The 23,361-nt window shown below is 33.1% G+C and overlaps 1 protein-coding gene across 2 annotated transcripts in view; it reads left to right on the top strand.

Annotated features, from left to right (window-relative positions):
- Positions 1-23,361, top strand: part of LOC101900156 (uncharacterized) — a 213,319-nt gene that overhangs the window by 126,179 nt on the left and 63,779 nt on the right. For both annotated transcript variants that reach the window (XM_059124593.1, XM_059124594.1), the window contains exon 6: positions 19,281-19,711. In XM_059124593.1, the coding sequence (XP_058980576.1) occupies positions 19,281-19,711 (431 nt within the window). The remainder of the gene's footprint in view (positions 1-19,280; positions 19,712-23,361) is intronic.

Genomic DNA, 23,361 nt, shown 5'->3' with positions numbered 1-23,361 from the left:
CTCCGAAATTGATCTACGTTTGACAATAATATTACGATGTACCAAGTTTGAATCAAATTGGATATTCCCTGAGAGTTATCGTGTGCACCAGTGAGCCAGACAATGTGAAACGGGTTTGGTCTAAAGAAACCTAGGGTCTAAACCTGTTATTTCGATGAGGGATATATCAAATGATATATACCCTCTGTAGCCTTTTGGCTGAGGATATAATAAAAAAACACTCATATTTGTACCTACCCAAGATGTGGTATAAAGAACGGATGGAACGGACTACTGCTGGTGGTACCTTCCCTCCATAACCGGTCCAAATGATGACCCTATGCAACGCGAAATTAGCATCCAGCTAGATCTATTGGGGAGCTGTGATATATTGGTTCACCACATTTGATATAAAGTATATATGGGAGCTATACCAAATGCTATACAAATTTGATCAAATTGTAGATTAAATATCACGAAAGTTAGAGACTCAAACACCTAATCGGATGAAACATGTATGGAAGCTATAGCTATATCTGAAACCGATTTTCACCAAATTAGAAGTACTTGCTTCTAGGGTGAATTCGGTCGGAAATGCTCAAATCCACTCTACTTGGGCTGTTTTCAAATATCGGTGCACAAAAAAACAGGAAATTGGATAAATATATATATGGGAGCTATAAGCAAATCTGAACCGATCTTGACAAAATTTAAGGCAGTTATTTCAGAGCTGTGTCTGATATTTGGCACCAAAGATTATTGTTGTGGAGTGCATATTACGAAGATGAGGTACTTAAAACCCTAAATCGGATGAAACTTATATATGGGTGCTATAGCTTTATCTGAACCCATTTTCTCAAAATTTAAAGTATATGATTCTAGGGTGAATACAGCCGGAATTGACAAAATTCAGTTCATTCGTTCATATATATATGGGAGCTGTATCCTAATTTGATCCAATCTCGATAAAACTTGTCAAAGGTATGTTCCGGTTCCCGAAATCGGCTGAAGATAATAAGGGAGCTACATCCAAAGCTGAACCGATATTGATAACAGTTGGGTGTATCTGCTTTCTGGTACCAAATATAATTTATTAAGGAGTGCCTACTACGAATATGAGGAACTTAAACACCAAATCGGATGAAACATATACATGGGAGCTATAGCTATATCTGAACCGATTTTAACCAAATTTGATGTACATGCTTCTACACTGTATTCGGTAGTAAGTGCTAAAATTCAGGTCAGTTGGACTGATTGGACTGGTTGAAGATACATTGGGAGATATATCAACATTTGAATCGATTGTCACCAATTTCAATAGGGTTCGTCCTCGGCCAAACAAATATTGCTTGGAAAATTTCATTTCAATCGGATGATAAATGCGACCTGCATTTTGTTCACAAAAATACATGGCCTGACGGACAAATGGACAGACATGCATAAATCGACTCTGAAATGGATTCTATGTAGATCCTCAAAAGTAACTATGGGACTATCTCGCTTCCTTCTCCATGTTACAAACAAATGTACAAGGACATAATACCCTTACCACTATTTTGTGCAGGGTATAATTAAATAAGTAAAAAAGCAGCTAAGTTCAGCCACGTCGAACTTTAAGAAACTTAAAAATTTAGAAAAAGTCCGCCGAAGAATATTTCTTAGACAAAAACCGTTATATTGGGGGCTGTACGCAGACGTGGACCTGAATAAGTCTTTTTTTCATAGGCTCTAGTACCGATTCCGAATTTCAAGTACGAAATTTGAAAAAAAAAATCCGGTTAATAATGTCACTAATATCATAAAATACTTAATATTGGGAGGTACCATTATATAGGGGCTCTATACGCAATTTTTTGTCATAGGTTGTAGCATCCATCCAAATCTTCAAATACAAAAATTTGAAACAATTCCGGTAAATTATGTCGCTAAAATTACAATATATGTATACAATCTTTAATGTCTTTAGAATAATTAAAAAAATAAATATTGGGTGGTATCGTTACAGGGGGGTGCTATAAGAAAATTTAGGGCGACATGGATCACTTATGAACTTAACCTGCCTACAGACAAAATACACACGCGTAAATACACACAAATGTTAGCTTTCTATATCAATTCGTTCCAAAGATATCGTGAATACAAGAAAAATGCGGACAGACATCGCTAAATCGACTTGGAATTTTACTCTGAACCAGAATAGAAGAGTGTTGGCTTGTTTGTTCGGGATAACATAGTAAATTGTAAAATTGCAAAATGGTCAGGCTTAATTCCATTATTGTTATTTTTATAAAAGCAACGTTTGTTTATTATTGGAGAACAATGGTAATGTTTACCAAGGGTTAAGGCAGCGAATGCCTAGGTTTTGGAAAGAGCCACCAATCCTCATCAATTCCCTTGTTTTTTGTCTAGGATATTCTTCCCAGAAGTTATTTTAAAAATAACGTCTATGGCAAAAAACAGTTTTTACCCACGTCACGATCTCAATATAATTCTCCACTAATATAAAAATAACAACGATGGGATTAAGCCTGATCCAGAATATATATACCTTGTAGGGCATAACATGAGTATTTCGAGAAGTTACAAACGGAATGCCAAAGTAAATACACCCTCATTGAATGGTGGAGGGTATAAAAATAGTGAGTTTGGCAAGATCGAACTTTTGATGCCGCCTACCATGATATATACAAAGTCAAAATTAGGTCCTAACAACAATTTTTTGAAAGACAGTAAGGCAGATACCCAATATAAATCTCACGAACAAAATTTCGGAAAATTCCGTTGAAAAAAATTGAGGAATGTCATAAGGCACCGAATATAGAGTGGAGCTGTTATATGGGAAATATACCACAAGGTGGGCCTATATTATCCGTTTTTGTAATGTGGTTAGAAACCCGTATCAACCTTCAATATTAAATTCCAGACAGTTCCCTTGAAAAATGCGCCGAAAGTCATCGAAATGCTTAAAATAAGGGGGTGTCGTTGTATTCGGTATATATCACAATGTGGACTTATATTAAATGTTTTTCTGCAAGGGGGTTAGGAACTAATAATGACCTTCAAACACCAAATTTTAAACAATTCCATTAAAAATATGCAGACAATGTCAGAATGCCTTAAATTATATCGTCATATGGGGCTATACAAAAAAGTTGGGCGATATGGTCCATCTTCGAACTTGATTTAAGATCAGACCCAAAACTCATGTTTAGACCATTTATTTCATGTTATTACTTTACGGTTTCGTATCTATACATCAGAACCAGAAAAAAACTGTAGGAAATCAGCTTTTGACAATTTCGACCACGAAGATGTCGTTTTGTTAAAAATCAAAATTGGAAAAGATTTTAAAGAACCCAAAATTGTTCATTAAAACGCTACGGTCCCATTTTTTGTTGGGCCACATAAAATTGGTGAGGTAGAAAAGTGGTCTGTTTTTTAATTATGCTGCCAAGGCAGGGTATGGTTAATAATTTTCGTGTTGCATAGTGTTATTTAGCCAACCGTATTGGTTATAATTTCACTTCTCTCATGAGAAACCTCAACAAAGTTTGATCCAATATTCACCCATTAATTTATAAAGCCTTCTTTGTATCTGGACAAATTTTTCAGCTATCACTGTATCTACAAAATATTTCCAAATCAAATTGGGCGTGTGCGTCATTCACGTTTTCGTTGTGGTCTTTTTGTAGTATATGCGATTTTTTGTGTCTGTCCTCCTCAAACCGTGACGGTTTGATCTTTCAATGTTCGTTGGCAATTTGAACACATGTTATTTGCAATGACATTTGATGTGACTTTAATAAAAACGAACTTGTGTCGAACTTCTATTCTGTTCTCGTTTTTTTGCTTTTTTTGTTTCAACTGACATTTGAAGCGTAATGTAGGGCAACATCTTGATTTGTACACCTCGCACCCCCAAAAAAAGGAAGGTGTAAATTACGAAATGGGTATGGGAAAAAAAAGTTTGATGGTTTAAAGTGATAAAGGCATTTCTCCGAAATAAAAATGATTGAAATCAAGGGGGGGTGGGTTTGGCAGGAAAGAAACTTAAGGCTTTAAATAGGTATATATATAGGTGTGTCAAATATTGTAGCGTATCCACTTTCCGATGAGAGTGTAAAATGGAAGCATTTTGGGAATGGGAGAATTTTATGTAGACTCTCAAGAGATTATGGGATATGTTTGACTTCGCTATACCCTGTATACCTATATACATAAATATTAATTATACCCTCAGCCATACGGCTACAGAGGGTATATATCATTTGATACGACCAAAACGTGCCTCATCGAAATAACGGTGTAAGGCCCTAGATATCTTTGAACCAAATCCGTTTCAGGATATTTGGAGTCGACCTAGCAAAATCCGTCCGTCTGGCTGGTACGCTCGATAACTCTCGAAAGGAGTATCCGTTTTGATCCAAACTTGGTACATCGTTATATTTTTGTCAAACTTAGATTGATTTCGGAGATGGGCAATATTGGTCCACTTCTTCTGTTACCTTCCCGTCAAAATTTCAATCAAAATATTTTACTGCACAGAGAGAGAAACGATCATCCGATTTCGCTCCAAATTTGGAAATCCTAATATTGGCGTCAGTTCTAGGTCAGGTGCGAAAATCGACAATATCGGTACACTCCATCAAGTACCTCCCCTACAAAGGGTTAAAACTGTGAATAATTACAACTCTTATAAAATTTGATGGAAGAGTCCGATTATCTTCAAATTTCACACATCCGAATATTTTTATTAACCCAAAGTCTGGTATGAAGATGGAATATATCGGTAGACTCTTTCTGGTACCTCCCCCACAAAGCGTAAAAAATTTCGAAAATACACGAAGCTCCATAAAACTAGAAATTAACAATCGATTCCATTCAGACTTGGTACATCTCAATATTTCCATCAACACAACAACTGTTACACAGATGGTAGAGATCGGACCATTCCTTGTCGTACCTCTCCACAAAGGGTCAAAGTTTTGAATAACCAAAACGATCACAAAATCCGAAATAAGAATCCGCTTCTTTTCATATTTCGCACATCCCAGTATTTCTGTTACCACAAGATCTGCTGTTAAGATGGGATATATCGGTCCACTCCTTCTGGTATCTGTCCCACAAAGGGACAACATTTTGAATAACCATGAAGTTCGTGAAACGCGAAATTCGCATCCGATTCCATTCAGATTTGGCACATATTAATATTTCAGTCAGCACGGGGTCTGTTATAAAGATGGTAGAGATCGGAACATTCCTTCTGGTATCTCCCCCACAAAGGGTCAAACTTTTGAATAACCAAAACGAACATAAAATCCGAAATTAGCATCCGGTTCTCTTTATATTTCACACATTTCATTATTTCTTCAAACATAAGATCTCATGTGAAGATGGTTTTTATCCTTCTAGTACTTCCTTTGCTTTCCTTTTGGTACCTCCTTTCCTCTATCCTTTCGAATATCCACGAAGCTCATGAAAAGCGAAATTAACATCCGATTCTATTCAGACTTAGCACATCTCAATATTTTATCAACACAAGTTCTGTTATAAAGATGGTAGAGATCGGATCATTTCTTCTGGTACCTCCCCTACAAAAGGTCAAAGTTTTGAATAACCAAAACAATTATAAAATTCGAAATATCTATCCGGTACTCTTTTTAAGTTTCACACATCCCATTATTTCTGCTAATACAAGATCTGCTGTGAAGATGGGATGTATTGTTCCACTCCTTCTTCTACCTCCACCACATAAAGCTCATATAACTCAAAATTCACATTCGATTCCAATCAGACTTGGCATAATTTAATATTCCCATAAGCACAGATCTATTATAAACATGGTAGAGATCGGGTCATTTCTTCTGGTACCTCCTCTACATAGGGTTACAGATTTTGAAAAAAGCACGCTCAAAGAAAGTGAAATAAACATCCAACGCTCTTCAAATTTTACACATCCAAACATTTTTGGTAACACAAGGTCAGTTGTGAAGATGATAAATATCTGCGAATGCCCTCTGGTACCTCACCCACAAAGGGTCACAATTTTCAATACTTTTATCTGTCATAACTTCCGAAACAATTCAGCTATTCTTTTCAACTAAATATTTCCCTAAATCAGAAACCTCAGATGAATATAGAATTTATGATTCCGCATAAAATTGGATATAAATGTTCGATTTTCTTGTAATTTTTCCAATACTAATATTTTTTTCTCTATTAGATGAAATATGAAAACGGAATACTTCGGTCGACTATATCTGGTACCTCACGCACATTTCAAAATTTCCTGAAAATTATCACATATCTCATAGAAAGTGAAGGAAGTAGTCGATATAGTCCAAACCTGGCATGTCGAAATATTTATATCGTATTAATTTAGATCCGATACGAAATGGACAATATTGGCCTATTCCTTCGGAACCCACGCCATATAGGGTCTAAAATTTGGATAAAAATGACAAAAGTCAAAATATATTTAAATGATCGAACATTTGCTGAGGTTATACATTTATCGGGAAAACCGACAGATACTTTTTAAACTGTTTTGAAAAGTTTTGGTTTTTTTATAACACCACTATTCAATTTATAAAACTCATATATTCCATTTTTTCCACCGGTATTCCAATTATTTGTGTGGAAAATTCTGAGGAAGACCTACCTCTGTAATATACATACAAATGTGGAGGATGTGAAATATTGGATGTATTGAATATCATGTTGAACATGAAAAAAGCCCATACGGGATATCATTTATCAACAACAACAATTGAATGGCATTGTGTGTGTGTGTGTGTGTGTCTGTACGTATGTATGCATAAATGTTTAGCTATTCAGGATATTTGAAATATACATGTTCTGTTGTTGCTGCTGCTGCTGTTTTTTTTTCTCTTGCACTAAACGACAGATATTTGAGAAGATTTACTGACATAATTTAAGCAAATAAAGCAGCAGCAAATTATCCGAAAAATACCCATTATAATTCAATGATAATCAAAGGGGAGGGTAATGTGTGTGTGTGTGGGGGGTGTGATGATGTGTCTTTTTTCTGAAGATCTTTTACATATTTGCAAATAATCGATGGCCATAATATGCCAGTGAAATGTATTTTATTTTAATGTTGTAAAGATTTAGCTGATAATAGAGAAATGCGGTAATTTATCATTCGAATGAAAGCGAATTGGATATTGGGATCTTAGGCAAATTACTATTATTGAGAAATTGATATATTTCCCATAATTGTTTGTGACAATCGAAGAGAAGAAGTATTTATTATAGATTTATTGTTAAATGAGAAATTATACACAACTACCCAGTAGTGACTAATGAACATTTGTGCAAAGACCTAAAATGGTAAAGACTGGACAAAATGCAATATGTTACCATTCATAACAATAGAGGTATTTACATCTGGTGACAATATTTTGACCCTGCTTTGTTATATCTTTATACTCCTATGTCTTTGATTTGCGATGTTTTCATAACTAAATTTAAGGAACGCGCAGACCTTTCTTGGTCTTTCTGACAGAAAATGTTTAAAAACAAGTTAAAAATTATCAATTTTGACCAGAGATGTATACCCTCAGCCAATGTTGGATATTTAAATATAATATGACTTCTGCCATGCTTATTAGAATTGGCCAATATAGTCCATTTTGTATCGTATCTTAATAAATATTATATAAATATTGCGACTTGCCAGATTTGGACTATATAGGCTAATCCTTTCACTTTATATGAGATATGTGAAAATTTTTAAAAAGTGTTAAAATGTGCGTGACATTCAAAATATAGTGGACAGAAGTATTCCATTTTCATAGTTCATCTAATACAGATAAAAATATATATTCCAATTCCCAATCCAATTTTCTGCGAAATCATCAATTCCGATAAATTCCATATTTATCTCAGGTTTCTGGTTGAGAAAATATTTGAATATGGGAAGTTGTAAAAATTTGCTGACTTGTTTCGCAAGTTATGAGAGGTTAATGCATTGAAAATTTTGAGCCATTGTGGGTGAGGTACCAGAAGGGGATGAGGAGATGATCTACCATCTTCACATCAGATCTTTCGTTAGCAATCATGTTTGAATGTGTGAAATTTGAAGAGAATTCTATGCTTATTTTACGCTTTATGGACGTTTCGTTTTTCAAAATTTTGAACTCTTTGTGGGGGAGGTACCAGAAGAAGTTCTATAGAAGAATCCATCATTGCAGCAGGTCTTGGATTCATAAAAATAATGGGAAGTGTGAAATTTCAAGAGAAGCGGGTGCTTATTTCCCATTTTATAAGAAATTGTGTTATTCTAAATTTTGACCCGTTGTGTATGAGGTACCATCGCAGGTATATATCATCTTCGTAACAGATTTTGCGTTCGCAAAAATGTTTATATGTGTGAAATCTGAGAAGAGTGGGATGCCTAGTTCGCATTCCTTGAGCGTTTTGTTTTTCAAAATCTCTACCATCCGATCTTTACCATCTTTGTAACAGGTCTTTTGTTGATAAGAATATTGAGATGTACCATGTCTGAATGGAATCGGATGATAATTTTGCGTTTAATGAGAGATTGGGTTATTCCAAATTTTGACCCTTTATGGAGGAGGTGCTAGAAGGAGTGGACCGATATCTACCATATTCACGACAGATCTTGAGTTGATATAAATTTTGGAATGTGCTTAGTTTCAAAGGCATCGGATGTTCATTTCGCGTTTTTATGAGTTTCATGAATACTCAAAATGTTGACCCTTTATGGGGGAGGTGCTAGAGGCAGTGGACCGATATATATCATCTTCACAGCAGACTTTGGACCAATAAAAATATTGTGATTTGTGTAACTTGAAGAGAATCGGACGCTTTTTTCGGATTTTATGATAGTTTTTGTTATTCAAAATTATGACCCTTTGTGGGCGAGGTACCAGAAGGAATGGTCCTGACCTAGCACTTATATAAATATTCGGATTTGTAAAGTTGGAACAAACTTGAGGTGATCGACTCTTTGGTATTTTTTAGTGCCAACATTGCTTATCAAAATACTCCAGACACAATAGTTCAACGGATTGGTATCCGGAGATTTTGATGGCCATTGTGCGCTGAAAATGAAGCTAGGAACCTCATTTTGTAGCGCGTGCTTAGTGCGGTGGTGCTGAGTCCTATTGGAAAGTCAAAGGTCTGCGACCAAAATGTTTGTGGGCCAAGGCTTTAATATACCCTCCAGAATATTTTCACGATAATATTTGGCATTATTCTGATGATGATGATGTCGATTAATACGAGCGGAGAACGACCATCGGCTGTTATAGCAGTCCACTCCATCACCATGGTCGGCGCTTGAGTTCTGGTGGCCAACTGAAGGTGCACATTTTCAACTGACCTCTGCTGCTGAACAACGAATGTTTCTCATCGGAGAAAACCAAATTCGGCAGTTCATCACTTTCGACCAAGCGACGCAACTCTTTAGCTCTTTTGAGTCTTTTTTCTTTCAGTTGCGGTGTAAGTTCTTGCACTTTTTGGAATTTCAATGGCTTTACCCCGAGCTCATTTTTCAATATTTGCCGAATTGCAATATGTTCAGCTCTCGAGCCATTTTTTGGCCACTGCGACGAGGGTTTCGATCAAGTCGCTTCTTTACTTTTCGAACAGTTTCTGGTGATGTTGCTGTTTTCTGTCGTCCCCTTCCTTTACGTTGGGCTACACGATGGTACGAGACACAAAAGATTTATTCACATTTAAATGCTGGAGTGCTCTACCGATAGCCACTTGTGGTTTTCCAGCCAAATAAAAAGAAATCACACTATCACGCTTGAATTATATCACGAATAACTTTTTTCTGGAGAATTCTCACTAAAATGTATTTATACGCTTGTAAACAATATAATGAGCTGTCGCTGGAATAAATTTAACAGCTTTCGGACGAGGGGCATAGAAATTACCAAAATCTGAAATTGGTTTTTTTCATCTCACTCTGTATGGTTTCAAATATCATTGTTGTGTTCAGATTACCAATGTGAGTGACTTAAATACAAAATCGGATGAAATATATATAGGAGCTATAACTTCTTCTTTCTGGGCTGAATTCCGTCGGATGTGCCGAAATACATCCTATTTGGATGAATATTACATATATGTTGCACAGTAAAGATGATATCGGACGAAGAACCAAATATCACCAATTTTAATAGGGCTCGTTCTTGGGCCAAACTAATGATTCGTGAAAAATTGCATCTCAAAAAAAAAAGAGCTGAAATCTCGAAATTTGATATTGAGCTCCCTTGTGGTACCTGGTTCGATCTGGTGGTGGTTTTACAAATACCTACTATCAATGTTCCAAAGTACTAAATGGTGCTAATTTTGGATCATTGTTGGTGTCTAGGATGGAGAGGTAAAATACAAAAGCAGCTAAGTGCCATCCACAATTTGGGAGGAACTTGAAATATGTCAAAAAAAAATTCCCGAAACTACCACTTAAATGTAAACTGTTATATGTACACTATACGAAGACGTGGTCCGGCTTACGAATTTTTTTTATAGGCTGTAGTACCCAGTACGAACTTCAAATACCAAATTTGAAACAATTCCGGTGAATAATGTCGCTAAAATCATCAAAATACCGAATATCGGGAGCTACCGTTATATGGGGGCTAAACGAAAAAAGTTGTCATAGGCTGTAGTATCCATTACGAACTTCAAATACGAAATTTGAAATAATTCTGGTAAATTATGGCACTTAAATCAAGAAAATACCGAATATCGGGAGGCACCGTTGTAGTGGGGCTATGCGTGTATGCAACATTTTATTCTTCTTTCTCAATTCGTTCCAAAGATAGCGTGATTACAACAGACAGACAAACATCGCTAGATCATCTTAGAATTTTACGCTGATCCAGAATATATATACTTTGTAGGGTCTATTATAAATATTTCGAGGTGTTACAAACGGAATGACAAAGATAACATATCCTCCATAGAATGGTGGAGGGTATAAAAATTTGGTATTGGGTAAAGGAATAGAGCTGATATTGAGGTCACTGTTGATTTCTAGGGTTTACGTATGTCGATGTTGCAATAATTTCGGACAAAAAATTGGATGTGGGTCCATTGTGCAATGGTTTTACTAATGTCCTCCTCAGTAAAATTCAAAATGAAAGACTTTAAAGACTTTTTGGTTTAAAAGGTAAACATTGTCCTGTAATTCTTTACGAAAATGGAAAAACTTGAATAATGTATAAAACTTAAAAGATTTTTTCGAATTGAACAAATAGTGCATTCTGAGTACTAAAAATTTCTAACATGAATTTTTGGAACGAATCTAAAATTTTAAGGTGGACTTTTCGTTGATGAAGTAGAGGGCATTTGCTTTTCTATATAAAAAATGATGTTTGTTTCTACGCATATACAAAAGGATGGTTGGACTGATTCTGACAATTGTCACATATTCAGAATGGCCTCTTGGGAAAGAAGTATGAAATTTAAAAAATTGAATAAAAATATGTCAATCTGTAAATGTTTTGTTAAATTTTGTTGTGATATTTTTTTGCCAATCTATGGAGCTTCCAAAAATATTTGAGGTCTATTTCGTTTATTTCTACATGTTATAAATATATGTACATAGACACAATATATGAAACACCGTAGGTTGTAGGTTATAAATAGAACGTCATTACAACCGACATAACTCACAATATCATTAGCAGACATTCCAGCATCAGGAATATTGTCATCATTGAAGTCAGTACAACTGTCGATGATATTAGACCAACAGTCACTATAATCATCAGCATGAATTTGTGATATCTCGTTAATGATATTTATTTCCAAGTTCAAATTCGAAAATAATGTCCTTTTCATGGAAGGTATTAACGTTCTTCCCTTTCCCCTTTCGGCAATCAACACCAATCCACACCAAATGAAACCCAATTATTTTTAGGGAGTGTGACATTAATATTTATTTAATATTCTTATACAAAGACAGGAAGACAGACATACCTGACCATAGGCAACAACCATACACCTCCTTCCCCCACCAGAAGACAATTAATTAATCCTTGATGATGTTTAGGATAATACAATGCCACAACCGAACAAGGACACCACCACTCGCATACCTTTTTCAAATAATATTAATTAATTTGGTTTGGTGATTTGATTGTTAACGGCAGCTTTGGCCAAATGAATTATAAATTATTTTTCGTTTATGTGTTGTGGAGGTTGGGAGGGGTGTGGGAGAGGAGGCTCGTTGATAGGCTTTCCCATAAGCAGTAAATCCCCCACAATTAATGAAATAACAGGTTAGAGGATTATGTGAAAATTATGGAGAATTTGAGGTTATTATTATTATTGTGGTTGTTATCATTTCACAGATAATAATTATGAAATTGAGTTTGAAAATGAATGTGGCAGCGGGAAACCGAGGGTGTTTTGGGGTTGAAAAATTAAATAAATAAGCATTTAAATGCGGAAATATAAAATTTACCAAAAGTCATCCTTAAAATTCTCAATTAAAGAACTGATTTAAAAAAAATAAATTTTTAAAAAAATCAACGTTTATTCGTCCTTGAAAAAATATTCTTTTGGCCCCTGAAAAATATTCTTAAAAAATCCACGTTTATAGATCCTTGAAAAAACACTCTTTTGGTCCTTGAAAAATATTATTTAAAAAATCCACGTTTATAGATCCTTGAAAAAACACTCTTTTGGTCCTTGAAAAATATTATTTAAAAAATCCACGTTTATAGATCCTTGAAAAAACACTCTTTTGGTCCTTGAAAAATATTATTTAAAAAATCCACGGCCTTTTGGTCCTTGAAAAAAAATATTTTTTAAAAAATCCACGTTTATTGGCCTTTTGGTCCTTGAAAAAATATTTTTTAAAAAATCCACGTTTATTGGTCTACAGGTCCTTGAATAATATTCTTAAAAAATCCACACTTAGTGGTCTTTTGGTCGTTGAAAATGTATTCTTTAAAAAGTCCACTTTTATTGGTCTTTTGGCCCTTGAAAAATATTCTTTGAAAATTATTCTTTAAAAATCCAGGTATATTTTTAAAAAAATCCAGGTATATTTTTAAAAAATCCAGGTTTATTTGTCTTTAAGTCCTTGAAAAAATATTCTTTATAAAATCCGCTTTTTTTCTTTTGGTCCTTGAAAAATATTTTTTAAGAAACTAGTTTATTGGTCTTTTGGTCCTTGAAAAAACATTCTTTAAAAAATCCAATTTTATTGGTCTTTTGGTCCTTGAAAAAATATCCTTTAACAAATCCACGTTTATAGGCCTTTTGTTTCTTAAAAAACTATTCTTTAAAAAATCCACTTTTATTGGTTAGTTAATATTTGATAAAATATTCCTTAAAAAATCCACGTTTATTAGTCTTTTGGTCATTGAAAAACTATTATTTAAAAATCCAATTTTATTGTACTTTTGGTCCTTGAAAAAATATTCTTTAAAAATCCACGTTTATTTGTCTGGCGGTCCTTGAAAGACCACAAGACCACGTTTATTGGTCTTGTGATCCTTGAAAAAAAATTCTTTAAAAATCCACGTCAATTGTTCTCTTGGTCCTTAAAAAAATATTTTTTTGAAAAATCTAAGATTAGTGGTCTCTTGGTTCTTAAAAAAATATTCTTTGAAAAATCCACGTCAATTGTTCTCTTGGTCCTAAAAAAATTTTTTTTTGAATAATCTACGACTAGTGGTCTCTTGGTCCTTAAATAAAATATTCTTTAAAAAATCCAAGTTTATTGGTCTTTTGGTCCATGAAAAAATATTCTTTAAAAATCCACGTTTATTGGCCTTTTGGTCCTTGAAAAATATTCTTTAAAAAATCTACTTTTATTGGCCTTTTGGTCCTTGAAAAATATTCTTTAAAAATCCACGTTTATTGGCCTTTTGGTCCTTGAAAAATATTCTTTAAAAAATCTACTTTTATTGGCCTTTTTGTCCTTGAAAAATATTCTTTAAAAAATTCACGTTTATTGGCCTTTTGGTCCTTGAAAAATATTCTTTAAAAAATCCACGTTTATTGGCATTTTGGTCCTTGAAAAAATATTCTTTAAAAAATTCACGTTTATTGGTCTTTGAAAAAATATTGTTTAAAAAAATCGACGTTTATTGGTCTTTGGTCCTTGAAAAAATATTGTTTAAAAAATCTACGTTTATTGGTCTTTTGGTCCTTGAAAAAATATTCTTTAAAAAATCCAAGTTTATTGGTCTTTTGGTCCTTGATAAAATATTCTTAAAAAAATCCAAATTTATTGGTCTTTTGGTCCTTGATGAAAAAATATTCTTTAAAAAATCCAAGTTTATTGGTCTTTTGGTCCTTGAAAAAATATTCTTTAAAAAATCCAAATTTATTGGTCTTTTGGTCCTTGAAAACATATTCTTTAAAAAATCCAAGTTTATTGGTCTTTTGGTCCATGAAAAAATATTCTTTAAAAATCCACGTTTATTTTCCTTTTGGTCCTTGAAAAAATATTCTTTAAAAATCCTCGTTTATTTTCCTTTTAGTCCTTGAAAAAATATTCTTTAAAAATCCACGTTTTTTTAAAAAATCCACGTTTATTGGTCCATGAAAATCCACGTCTTTAAAAATCCACGTTTCTTTAAAAAATCCACGTTTATTGGTCCTTGAAAAAACAGTCTTTAAAAATCCACGTTTCTTTAAAAAATCCACGTTTATTGGTCCTTGAAAAAATATTCTTTTAAAAAATCCACGTTTATCCACGTTATGGTCCTTGAAAAATAGTCTTTAAAAAATTCACGTTTATTGGTCCTTGAAAAAATATTCTTTTAAAAAATCCACGTTTATTGGTCTTTTGGTCCTTGAAAAAATATTCTTTAAAAAATCCAAATTTATTGGTCTTTTGATACTTGAAAAAATATTGTTTACAAAATCCACGTTTATTGGTCTTGTGGTTCTTGAAAAAATATTCTTTTAAAAAATCCACGTTTATTGGTAATATGGTCCTTGAAAAAATATTCTTTAAAAATCCACGTTTATTGGTCTTTTGGTCCTTGAAAAAATATTCTTTTAAAAAATCCACGTTTACTGGTCTTTTGGTCCTTGAAAAAATATTCTTTAAAAATCCACGTTTATTGGTCTTTTGGTCCTTGAAAAAATATTCTTTAAAAATCCACGTTTATTGGTCTTTTGGTCCTTGAAAAAATATTCTTTAAAAATCCACGTTTATTGGTCCTTAAAAAATATTTCTGAAAAATCCACGTTATGTTGGTCCATATTAGACCAACAGTCACTATAATCATCAGCATGAATTTGTGATATCTCGTTAATGATATTTATTTCCAAGTTCAAATTCGAAAATAATGTCCTTTTCATGGAAGGTATTAACGTTCTTCCCTTTCCCCTTTCGGCAATCAACACCAATCCACACCAAATGAAACCCAATTATTTTTAGGGAGTGTGACATTAATATTTATTTAATATTCTTATACAAAGACAGGAAGACAGACATACCTGACCATAGGCAACAACCATACACCTCCTTCCCCCACCAGAAGACAATTAATTAATCCTTGATGATGTTTAGGATAATACAATGCCACAACCGAACAAGGACACCACCACTCGCATACCTTTTTCAAATAATATTAATTAATTTGGTTTGGTGATTTGATTGTTAACGGCAGCTTTGGCCAAATGAATTATAAATTATTTTTCGTTTATGTGTTGTGGAGGTTGGGAGGGGTGTGGGAGAGGAGGCTCGTTGATAGGCTTTCCCATAAGCAGTAAATCCCCCACAATTAATGAAATAACAGGTTAGAGGATTATGTGAAAATTATGGAGAATTTGAGGATATTATTATTATTGTGGTTGTTATCATTTCACAGATAATAATTATGAAATTGAGTTTGAAAATGAATGTGGCAGCGGGAAACCGAGGGTGTTTTGGGGTTGAAAAATTAAATAAATAAGCATTTAAATGCGGAAATATAAAATTTACCAAAAGTCATCCTTAAAATTCTCAATTAAAGAACTGATTAAAAAAAAATAAATTTTTAAAAAAATCAACGTTTATTCGTCCTTGAAAAAATATTCTTTTGGCCCCTGAAAAATATTCTTAAAAAATCCACGTTTATAGATCCTTGAAAAAACACTCTTTTGGTCCTTGAAAAATATTATTTAAAAAATCCACGTTTATAGATCCTTGAAAAAACACTCTTTTGGTCCTTGAAAAATATTATTTAAAAAATCCACGTTTATAGATCCTTGAAAAAACACTCTTTTGGTCCTTGAAAAATATTATTTAAAAAATCCACGGCCTTTTGGTCCTTGAAAAAAAATATTTTTTAAAAAATCCACGTTTATTGGCCTTTTGGTCCTTGAAAAAATATTTTTTAAAAAATCCACGTTTATTGGTCTACAGGTCCTTGAATAATATTCTTAAAAAATCCACACTTAGTGGTCTTTTGGTCGTTGAAAATGTATTCTTTAAAAAGTCCACTTTTATTGGTCTTTTGGCCCTTGAAAAATATTCTTTGAAAATTATTCTTTAAAAATCCAGGTATATTTTTAAAAAAATCCAGGTATATTTTTAAAAAATCCAGGTTTATTTGTCTTTAAGTCCTTGAAAAAATATTCTTTATAAAATCCGCTTTTTTTCTTTTGGTCCTTGAAAAATATTTTTTAAGAAACTAGTTTATTGGTCTTTTGGTCCTTGAAAAAACATTCTTTAAAAAATCCAATTTTATTGGTCTTTTGGTCCTTGAAAAAATATCCTTTAACAAATCCACGTTTATAGGCCTTTTGTTTCTTAAAAAACTATTCTTTAAAAAATCCACTTTTATTGGTTAGTTAATATTTGATAAAATATTCCTTAAAAAATCCACGTTTATTAGTCTTTTGGTCATTGAAAAACTATTATTTAAAAATCCAATTTTATTGTACTTTTGGTCCTTGAAAAAATATTCTTTAAAAATCCACGTTTATTTGTCTGGCGGTCCTTGAAAGACCACAAGACCACGTTTATTGGTCTTGTGATCCTTGAAAAAAAATTCTTTAAAAATCCACGTCAATTGTTCTCTTGGTCCTTAAAAAAATATTTTTTTGAAAAATCTAAGATTAGTGGTCTCTTGGTTCTTAAAAAAATATTCTTTGAAAAATCCACGTCAATTGTTCTCTTGGTCCTAAAAAAATTTTTTTTTGAATAATCTACGACTAGTGGTCTCTTGGTCCTTAAATAAAATATTCTTTAAAAAATCCAAGTTTATTGGTCTTTTGGTCCATGAAAAAATATTCTTTAAAAATCCACGTTTATTGGCCTTTTGGTCCTTGAAAAATATTCTTTAAAAAATCTACTTTTATTGGCCTTTTGGTCCTTGAAAAATATTCTTTAAAAATCCACGTTTATTGGCCTTTTGGTCCTTGAAAATATTCTTTAAAAAATCTACTTTTATTGGCCTTTTTGTCCTTGAAAAATATTCTTTAAAAAATTCACGTTTATTGGCCTTTTGGTCCTTGAAAAATATTCTTTAAAAAATCCACGTTTATTGGCATTTTGGTCCTTGAAAAAATATTCTTTAAAAAATTCACGTTTATTGGTCTTTGAAAAAATATTGTTTAAAAAAATCGACGTTTATTGGTCTTTGGTCCTTGAAAAAATATTGTTTAAAAAATCTACGTTTATTGGTCTTTTGGTCCTTGAAAAAATATTCTTTAAAAAATCCAAGTTTATTGGTCTTTTGGTCCTTGATAAAATATTCTTAAAAAAATCCAAATTTATTGGTCTTTTGGTCCTTGATGAAAAAATATTCTTTAAAAAATCCAAGTTTATTGGTCTTTTGGTCCTTGAAAAAATATTCTTTAAAAAATCCAAATTTATTGGTCTTTTGGTCCTTGAAAACATATTCTTTAAAAAATCCAAGTTTATTGGTCTTTTGGTCCATGAAAAAATATTCTTTAAAAATCCACGTTTATTTTCCTTTTGGTCCTTGAAAAAATATTCTTTAAAAATCCTCGTTTATTTTCCTTTTAGTCCTTGAAAAAATATTCTTTAAAAATCCACGTTTTTTTAAAAAATCCACGTTTATTGGTCCATGAAAATCCACGTCTTTAAAAATCCACGTTTCTTTAAAAAATCCACGTTTATTGGTCCTTGAAAAAACAGTCTTTAAAAATCCACGTTTCTTTAAAAAATCCACGTTTATTGGTCCTTGAAAAAATATTCTTTTAAAAAATCCACGTTTATCCACGTTATGGTCCTTGAAAAATAGTCTTTAAAAAATTCACGTTTATTGGTCCTTGAAAAAATATTCTTTTAAAAAATCCACGTTTATTGGTCTTTTGGTCCTTGAAAAAATATTCTTTAAAAAATCCAAATTTATTGGTCTTTTGATACTTGAAAAAATATTGTTTACAAAATCCACGTTTATTGGTCTTGTGGTTCTTGAAAAAATATTCTTTTAAAAAATCCACGTTTATTGGTCTTTTGGTCCTTGAAAAAATATTCTTTAAAAAATCCAAATTTATTGGTCTTTTGATACTTGAAAAAATATTGTTTACAAAATCCACGTTTATTGGTCTTGTGGTTCTTGAAAAAATATTCTTTTAAAAAATCCACGTTTATTGGTAATATGGTCCTTGAAAAAATATTCTTTAAAAATCCACGTTTATTGGTCTTTTGGTCCTTGAAAAAATATTCTTTTAAAAAATCCACGTTTACTGGTCTTTTGGTCCTTGAAAAAATATTCTTTAAAAATCCACGTTTATTGGTCTTTTGGTCCTTGAAAAAATATTCTTTAAAAATCCACGTTTATTGGTCCTTAAAAAATATTTCTGAAAAATCCACGTTATGTTGGTCCATGAAAAAATATAGTATAAAAAATCCACGTTTATTGGTCTTTGTCCTTAAAAAAATATTTATTCCACGTTTATTAATCTTTTGGTCCTTGAAAAAATATTCTTTGAAAATCCACGTTTAGTGGTATTTTGGTCCTTGAAAAAATATTCTTTAAAAAATACATTCTTAGTGGCCCTTGATAAAATATTTAAAAAAATCGGCATTTATTGGTCCTTGAGAAAATATTTAAAAAATCCACTTTTACTAGTCGTGATGTCCTTGAAAGACATTCATAAAAATTTGTTAATCCATAAAATATTCTAAAAAAGTATAAAATATTTTTAGCGCCCTCTATCCGGCGAATACCTTTTCCATTGTGACGTTTATGTTTTGTGACAAGACCACTTTAAGCCAACTTTATTTAGTTAGCATTGCATGGCAATTTTTCTTTTTTTGTATTTTTTTTTCTCTCTCAATAACATTTGTTTTTTGCTTCTCTCTTTTGCAGATTCCTCGCCACCACCATGTTATCGGCCGGTGTCACCATCATGGATCCCATTGCCCTGACAATGATTGAAAAGTACGGCGGAGATTTTGGACGTGAGCGTTTGTTCTCCAGCATTGGCATGGCCATATTCTCACCCATCACCGGTGTCATGATTGATTACTATTCGAGAGGTCTCGGCTATACGGATTATTCGGCAGCTTTCTACACATACGATGTCTTATTAATTATTTCAACAGTTTCGGTGCTGATGATGCCGCTGGGCGAAAAGCTGCCGGCCGACAATGTCTTTAGGGATTTGTGGAATTTGTTAAAAATGCCACATGTGATAACGTTTATATTCTTCCTGTTTATCCTGGGCAACTTTTGGGGCTTCATCGAAAGTTTTCTGTTTTTGTATCTGAAGGAGTTGGGAGCACCGAATTATTTATTGGGTAAGTTTGTTTTTGTGTACTTTCGTGTTGTTGTGGTTGTTAGTAATGTTGTTGTTTTTGTATACTAAAGTGTTTGTAGTTTATTGCTTAAGATTTGTAATATTTTATGGAGATTTCATTGATTGGATTTTTTTTTGTTTTAGTTGTTATAAAATACACGATTTGGTCATATCGGTCAAGGAATGTGACCTGGCTCAATTCATATTATTTAAGGAAGTGTGTGACTGATTCTTTGGTTTATTGTCCATTCAGATAAAGTGGGAGATGCTAGAAACTTTTATGTACTTTTAGGGCTATGGGTTGGATTTTGCATTTTTGGAAATTCATATGTGTGGGCAAGTGGATGGCGATTGGTTGCCACAAAGTGACACAAAATTGGATTTTAGTGACCACATAATTGGCTTCAAAAAAATTGAGTAATATTGTCTATCTGTTTGTCTGTCTATTGTAATCACGTTTTCTTTCGAACGAGAAGAAGGCATTTTTTCATATAGCCCCCATATAACGGTACCTCTGAATATTTGGTGTAATGATGATTTTAGCGATATATTTTACCGGAATTGCTTAAAAAATTCGTATTTAAAGTTCGTTAAAGGTACTACAGCCGGTGACAAAAAATCACGTATGCGTAATAGCCTCCATGTAGGGGTACCTCCCAATATTCGGTATTTTGATGATTTTAGCGGTATTATTCAGCAGAACTGTTTAAAATTTCGTAATGGATACTACAGCCTATGACAAGAATTACTTATGAAGGAAGACGTCTTCGTATAGCCCCGGAATATGTATCGGTTGTTTTAATTCCAATTTTAAAGTGCTCTGTTTTGTTACGGTTAGCAATTTCACAATTTTCCAAAATACACGTATATTTAGTGTCCATTCCTTACTAGTTTCAAATGGCAATAAAGATCTGATCAAGTTTTTAGAATTGAAATTAGAGATTTAATTAATATCGATATGTTATTCGGAAGATCGGTTACTTGACGACAATTAATTAGGTTTGCATTTTACGTTTTTTGAAGAAGTTGGGTTCCAAGCATAGTGGATAGTGGTACTTTGAAAATTCGATTCTTGTGCTTGTAGAATCTGAAAGAACAGAATATTAATTTTTGGTAGTAGCGTCAGATGTAAAGCCAGACCGGAGGCTATAATCTGGCACCAACTGGAAATTGATTTGGTAGTGATGTGTTTTATATTCAAATCGCAATTAAAGTCTCGAGTCGAATGTGAAGTTGCATTATGAACTGAGAGCCGAACTCAGGGAAGAACAAGAATTATATTGGCTCCGCACCTAACCAAAGAGCTGGCCACACTCGATTGAGGGCAAACAAATTGGTTCTGACCTTGTGTCAGATAAACCAAACCCCAAAAGCGTTTCAATCTCCAAACCCAAACTTTGACAGAGGTAGGAGGATGCTTCTTCAAATCAGATTTTACAGATCTAATAAAGAGTTTTCTATCTTAAGAAACCCTTATTACCTATTTATTGGGTTTCCATAGACAAAAGCCCTTCTGCAGGTTCCGTTAAGACAGAAGACATTTTAGAGTCTACATGTCTTCTTTACAGAGAAGATATTTAAGAGACATTCCCTTAAGATAAGAGATCTGCTGTAGACGGATTATCTTTCATAGATTTTCAATAGCCATCTGTTGACCTTTACTGCTACTTTATTTACAAAAGACGTCATCTTAAATAGGTTCAGTTTCATTTTGTTATAGCCAGTCTTTGGTTACGGCAAGTTGAAATAAATATTTGTATATAAAAGAGTTCTGAAATAACTGAATGACTGAACGAGAATTAACGCCCAGATAAATATTCGAAATAAACAAGTTAAAAAGTATTTGTTGGTTTTGCCGACAGATATATACCCTCAGATAATATTCGATTATTAAAATAAATTTTGATTCCTGTTATGATTATTCAAATTTTTGACCCTCCATGGAGTAGGTTCCGAAGGAATAGGCCAAATTGTCCACTTTCCTAAAAAAATATGATATAAATATTGCGACGTGCCAGGTTTAAACTATGTTGGTTACTTCCTTCACTTTATATGAGATCTGCAATCTTTTTTAGAAAATGTTAAAATGTGCGTGAGACACGAGATATTCGGCCGAATTATACAATTTTCATACCTCATCCAATACAGATAAAGATATTGGTATGGGCAAAAAAATCGAACATTTATATCCAATTTTATGCGAAATAATAAATTCCATATTCATATCAGGTTTCTGGTTGAGATAAATTGCGATTTCTTTGAGCATTTTGTTTTTAAAATCTTTAACCCTATATAGGGGAGGTAACAGAAGAAAAGGTCCGATCTCTACCATCTTTATAACAAATCTTGTGTTGATGGTAATGCTGAGGTGTGCCAAGTTTGAATGGATTCGAATGTCAATGTCGGGTTTTATGAGCTTCGATGATTTTCAAAATTTTGAACCTTTGTGGGGGAGGTACCAGAAGGAGTCGACCGATATATCCCATTTTCATAGCAGATGTTGTTTCAGTAAGAATAATGGGATGTGTAAAATATGAAGAGAACCGGATGCTTATGTCGGATTATGTGATCGTTTTGGTTATTCAATACTTTGATCCTTTGTGCTGGAAGTTTCAAAACAAGTGGTCCGAACTCTGCCGTATTTATGACAGATTTTGTGTTGATGGAAATATAAAGATGTAGCAATTGTGAATGAAACCAAACATTAATTTTGCGTTTTATGAGCTTCATGGATATTCAAAATTTTGACCCTTTGTGGGGCACGTACCAGAAGTAGTGGACCGATTTATCCCATCTGTACAGCTGATCTTGTGTCAGAGGAAATAATTGGATATGTGAATTATGACGAGAACCGGATGCTTATTTCGGATTTTATTATTGTTTAGAGTCTTCAAAACGTTCACCCTTTTTGGGGAGGTACCAAAAGGAATTGTCCGATCTCTACCATCTTTATAACAGATCTTGTGTTGATGGAAATTTTGAAAGTTGGGGCAAAATCGGATTATCCTTTCTTTTTTTGAAAATTTCGAACTTTTTTGGGGAGGTACCAGAAGGAGTGGACCGATATTGCCTATCTCAGAACTCGATTTAAGTTTGACAATAGTAGTACAATGTACCAAGTTTGGATCAAATCGGATTCTCCCTTCAAGAGTTATCATGCGCACCAAACAGCCAGACGGGCGTACACCGCCAGATCGTCTCCAAATGTCCTGAATCAGTTTCTTTCCAAAGAGGGCTAGGGTCTAAACCCATTATTTCGAAGAGGCACGTTTTGGCCGTATGAAATGATATATGCTCTCTCTAGTCGTGTGGCTAGGGAGGGTATAAAACCCTATCCTATACTCCATCAGCGTCCATAATTCTAACAGTTTTGTGGATTTTTTACAAGCTGATATTAGGGGATATAAAATGCTCAGTTTGGCGAAACTTAAAGCCATCTTAAATTTCGTATAAAAAAAAAATTAAAAAAAAACAAGTCAAACCATTAAAGAAAGTCTTAAAGTCGAGCGGGGCCGACTTTATGATACCCTACATCACTTTGCTAATTTAGTAGAGCTCCGCATAACAATTAAAAGTTTTTATGGGAGAATTCAATCATACACGCTATGATTATAATTATAATTTAAAGTTCAAAGGACTAAATATGCCGAA

This window comes from Musca domestica, unplaced genomic scaffold (genome assembly GCF_030504385.1).
Source record: "Musca domestica strain aabys unplaced genomic scaffold, Musca_domestica.polishedcontigs.V.1.1 3, whole genome shotgun sequence".
Lineage (NCBI taxonomy): Eukaryota > Metazoa > Arthropoda > Insecta > Diptera > Muscidae > Musca > Musca domestica.
Note: the sequence above shows the minus strand (reverse complement) of the source record. Positions and strands in the feature narration are given on the sequence as shown.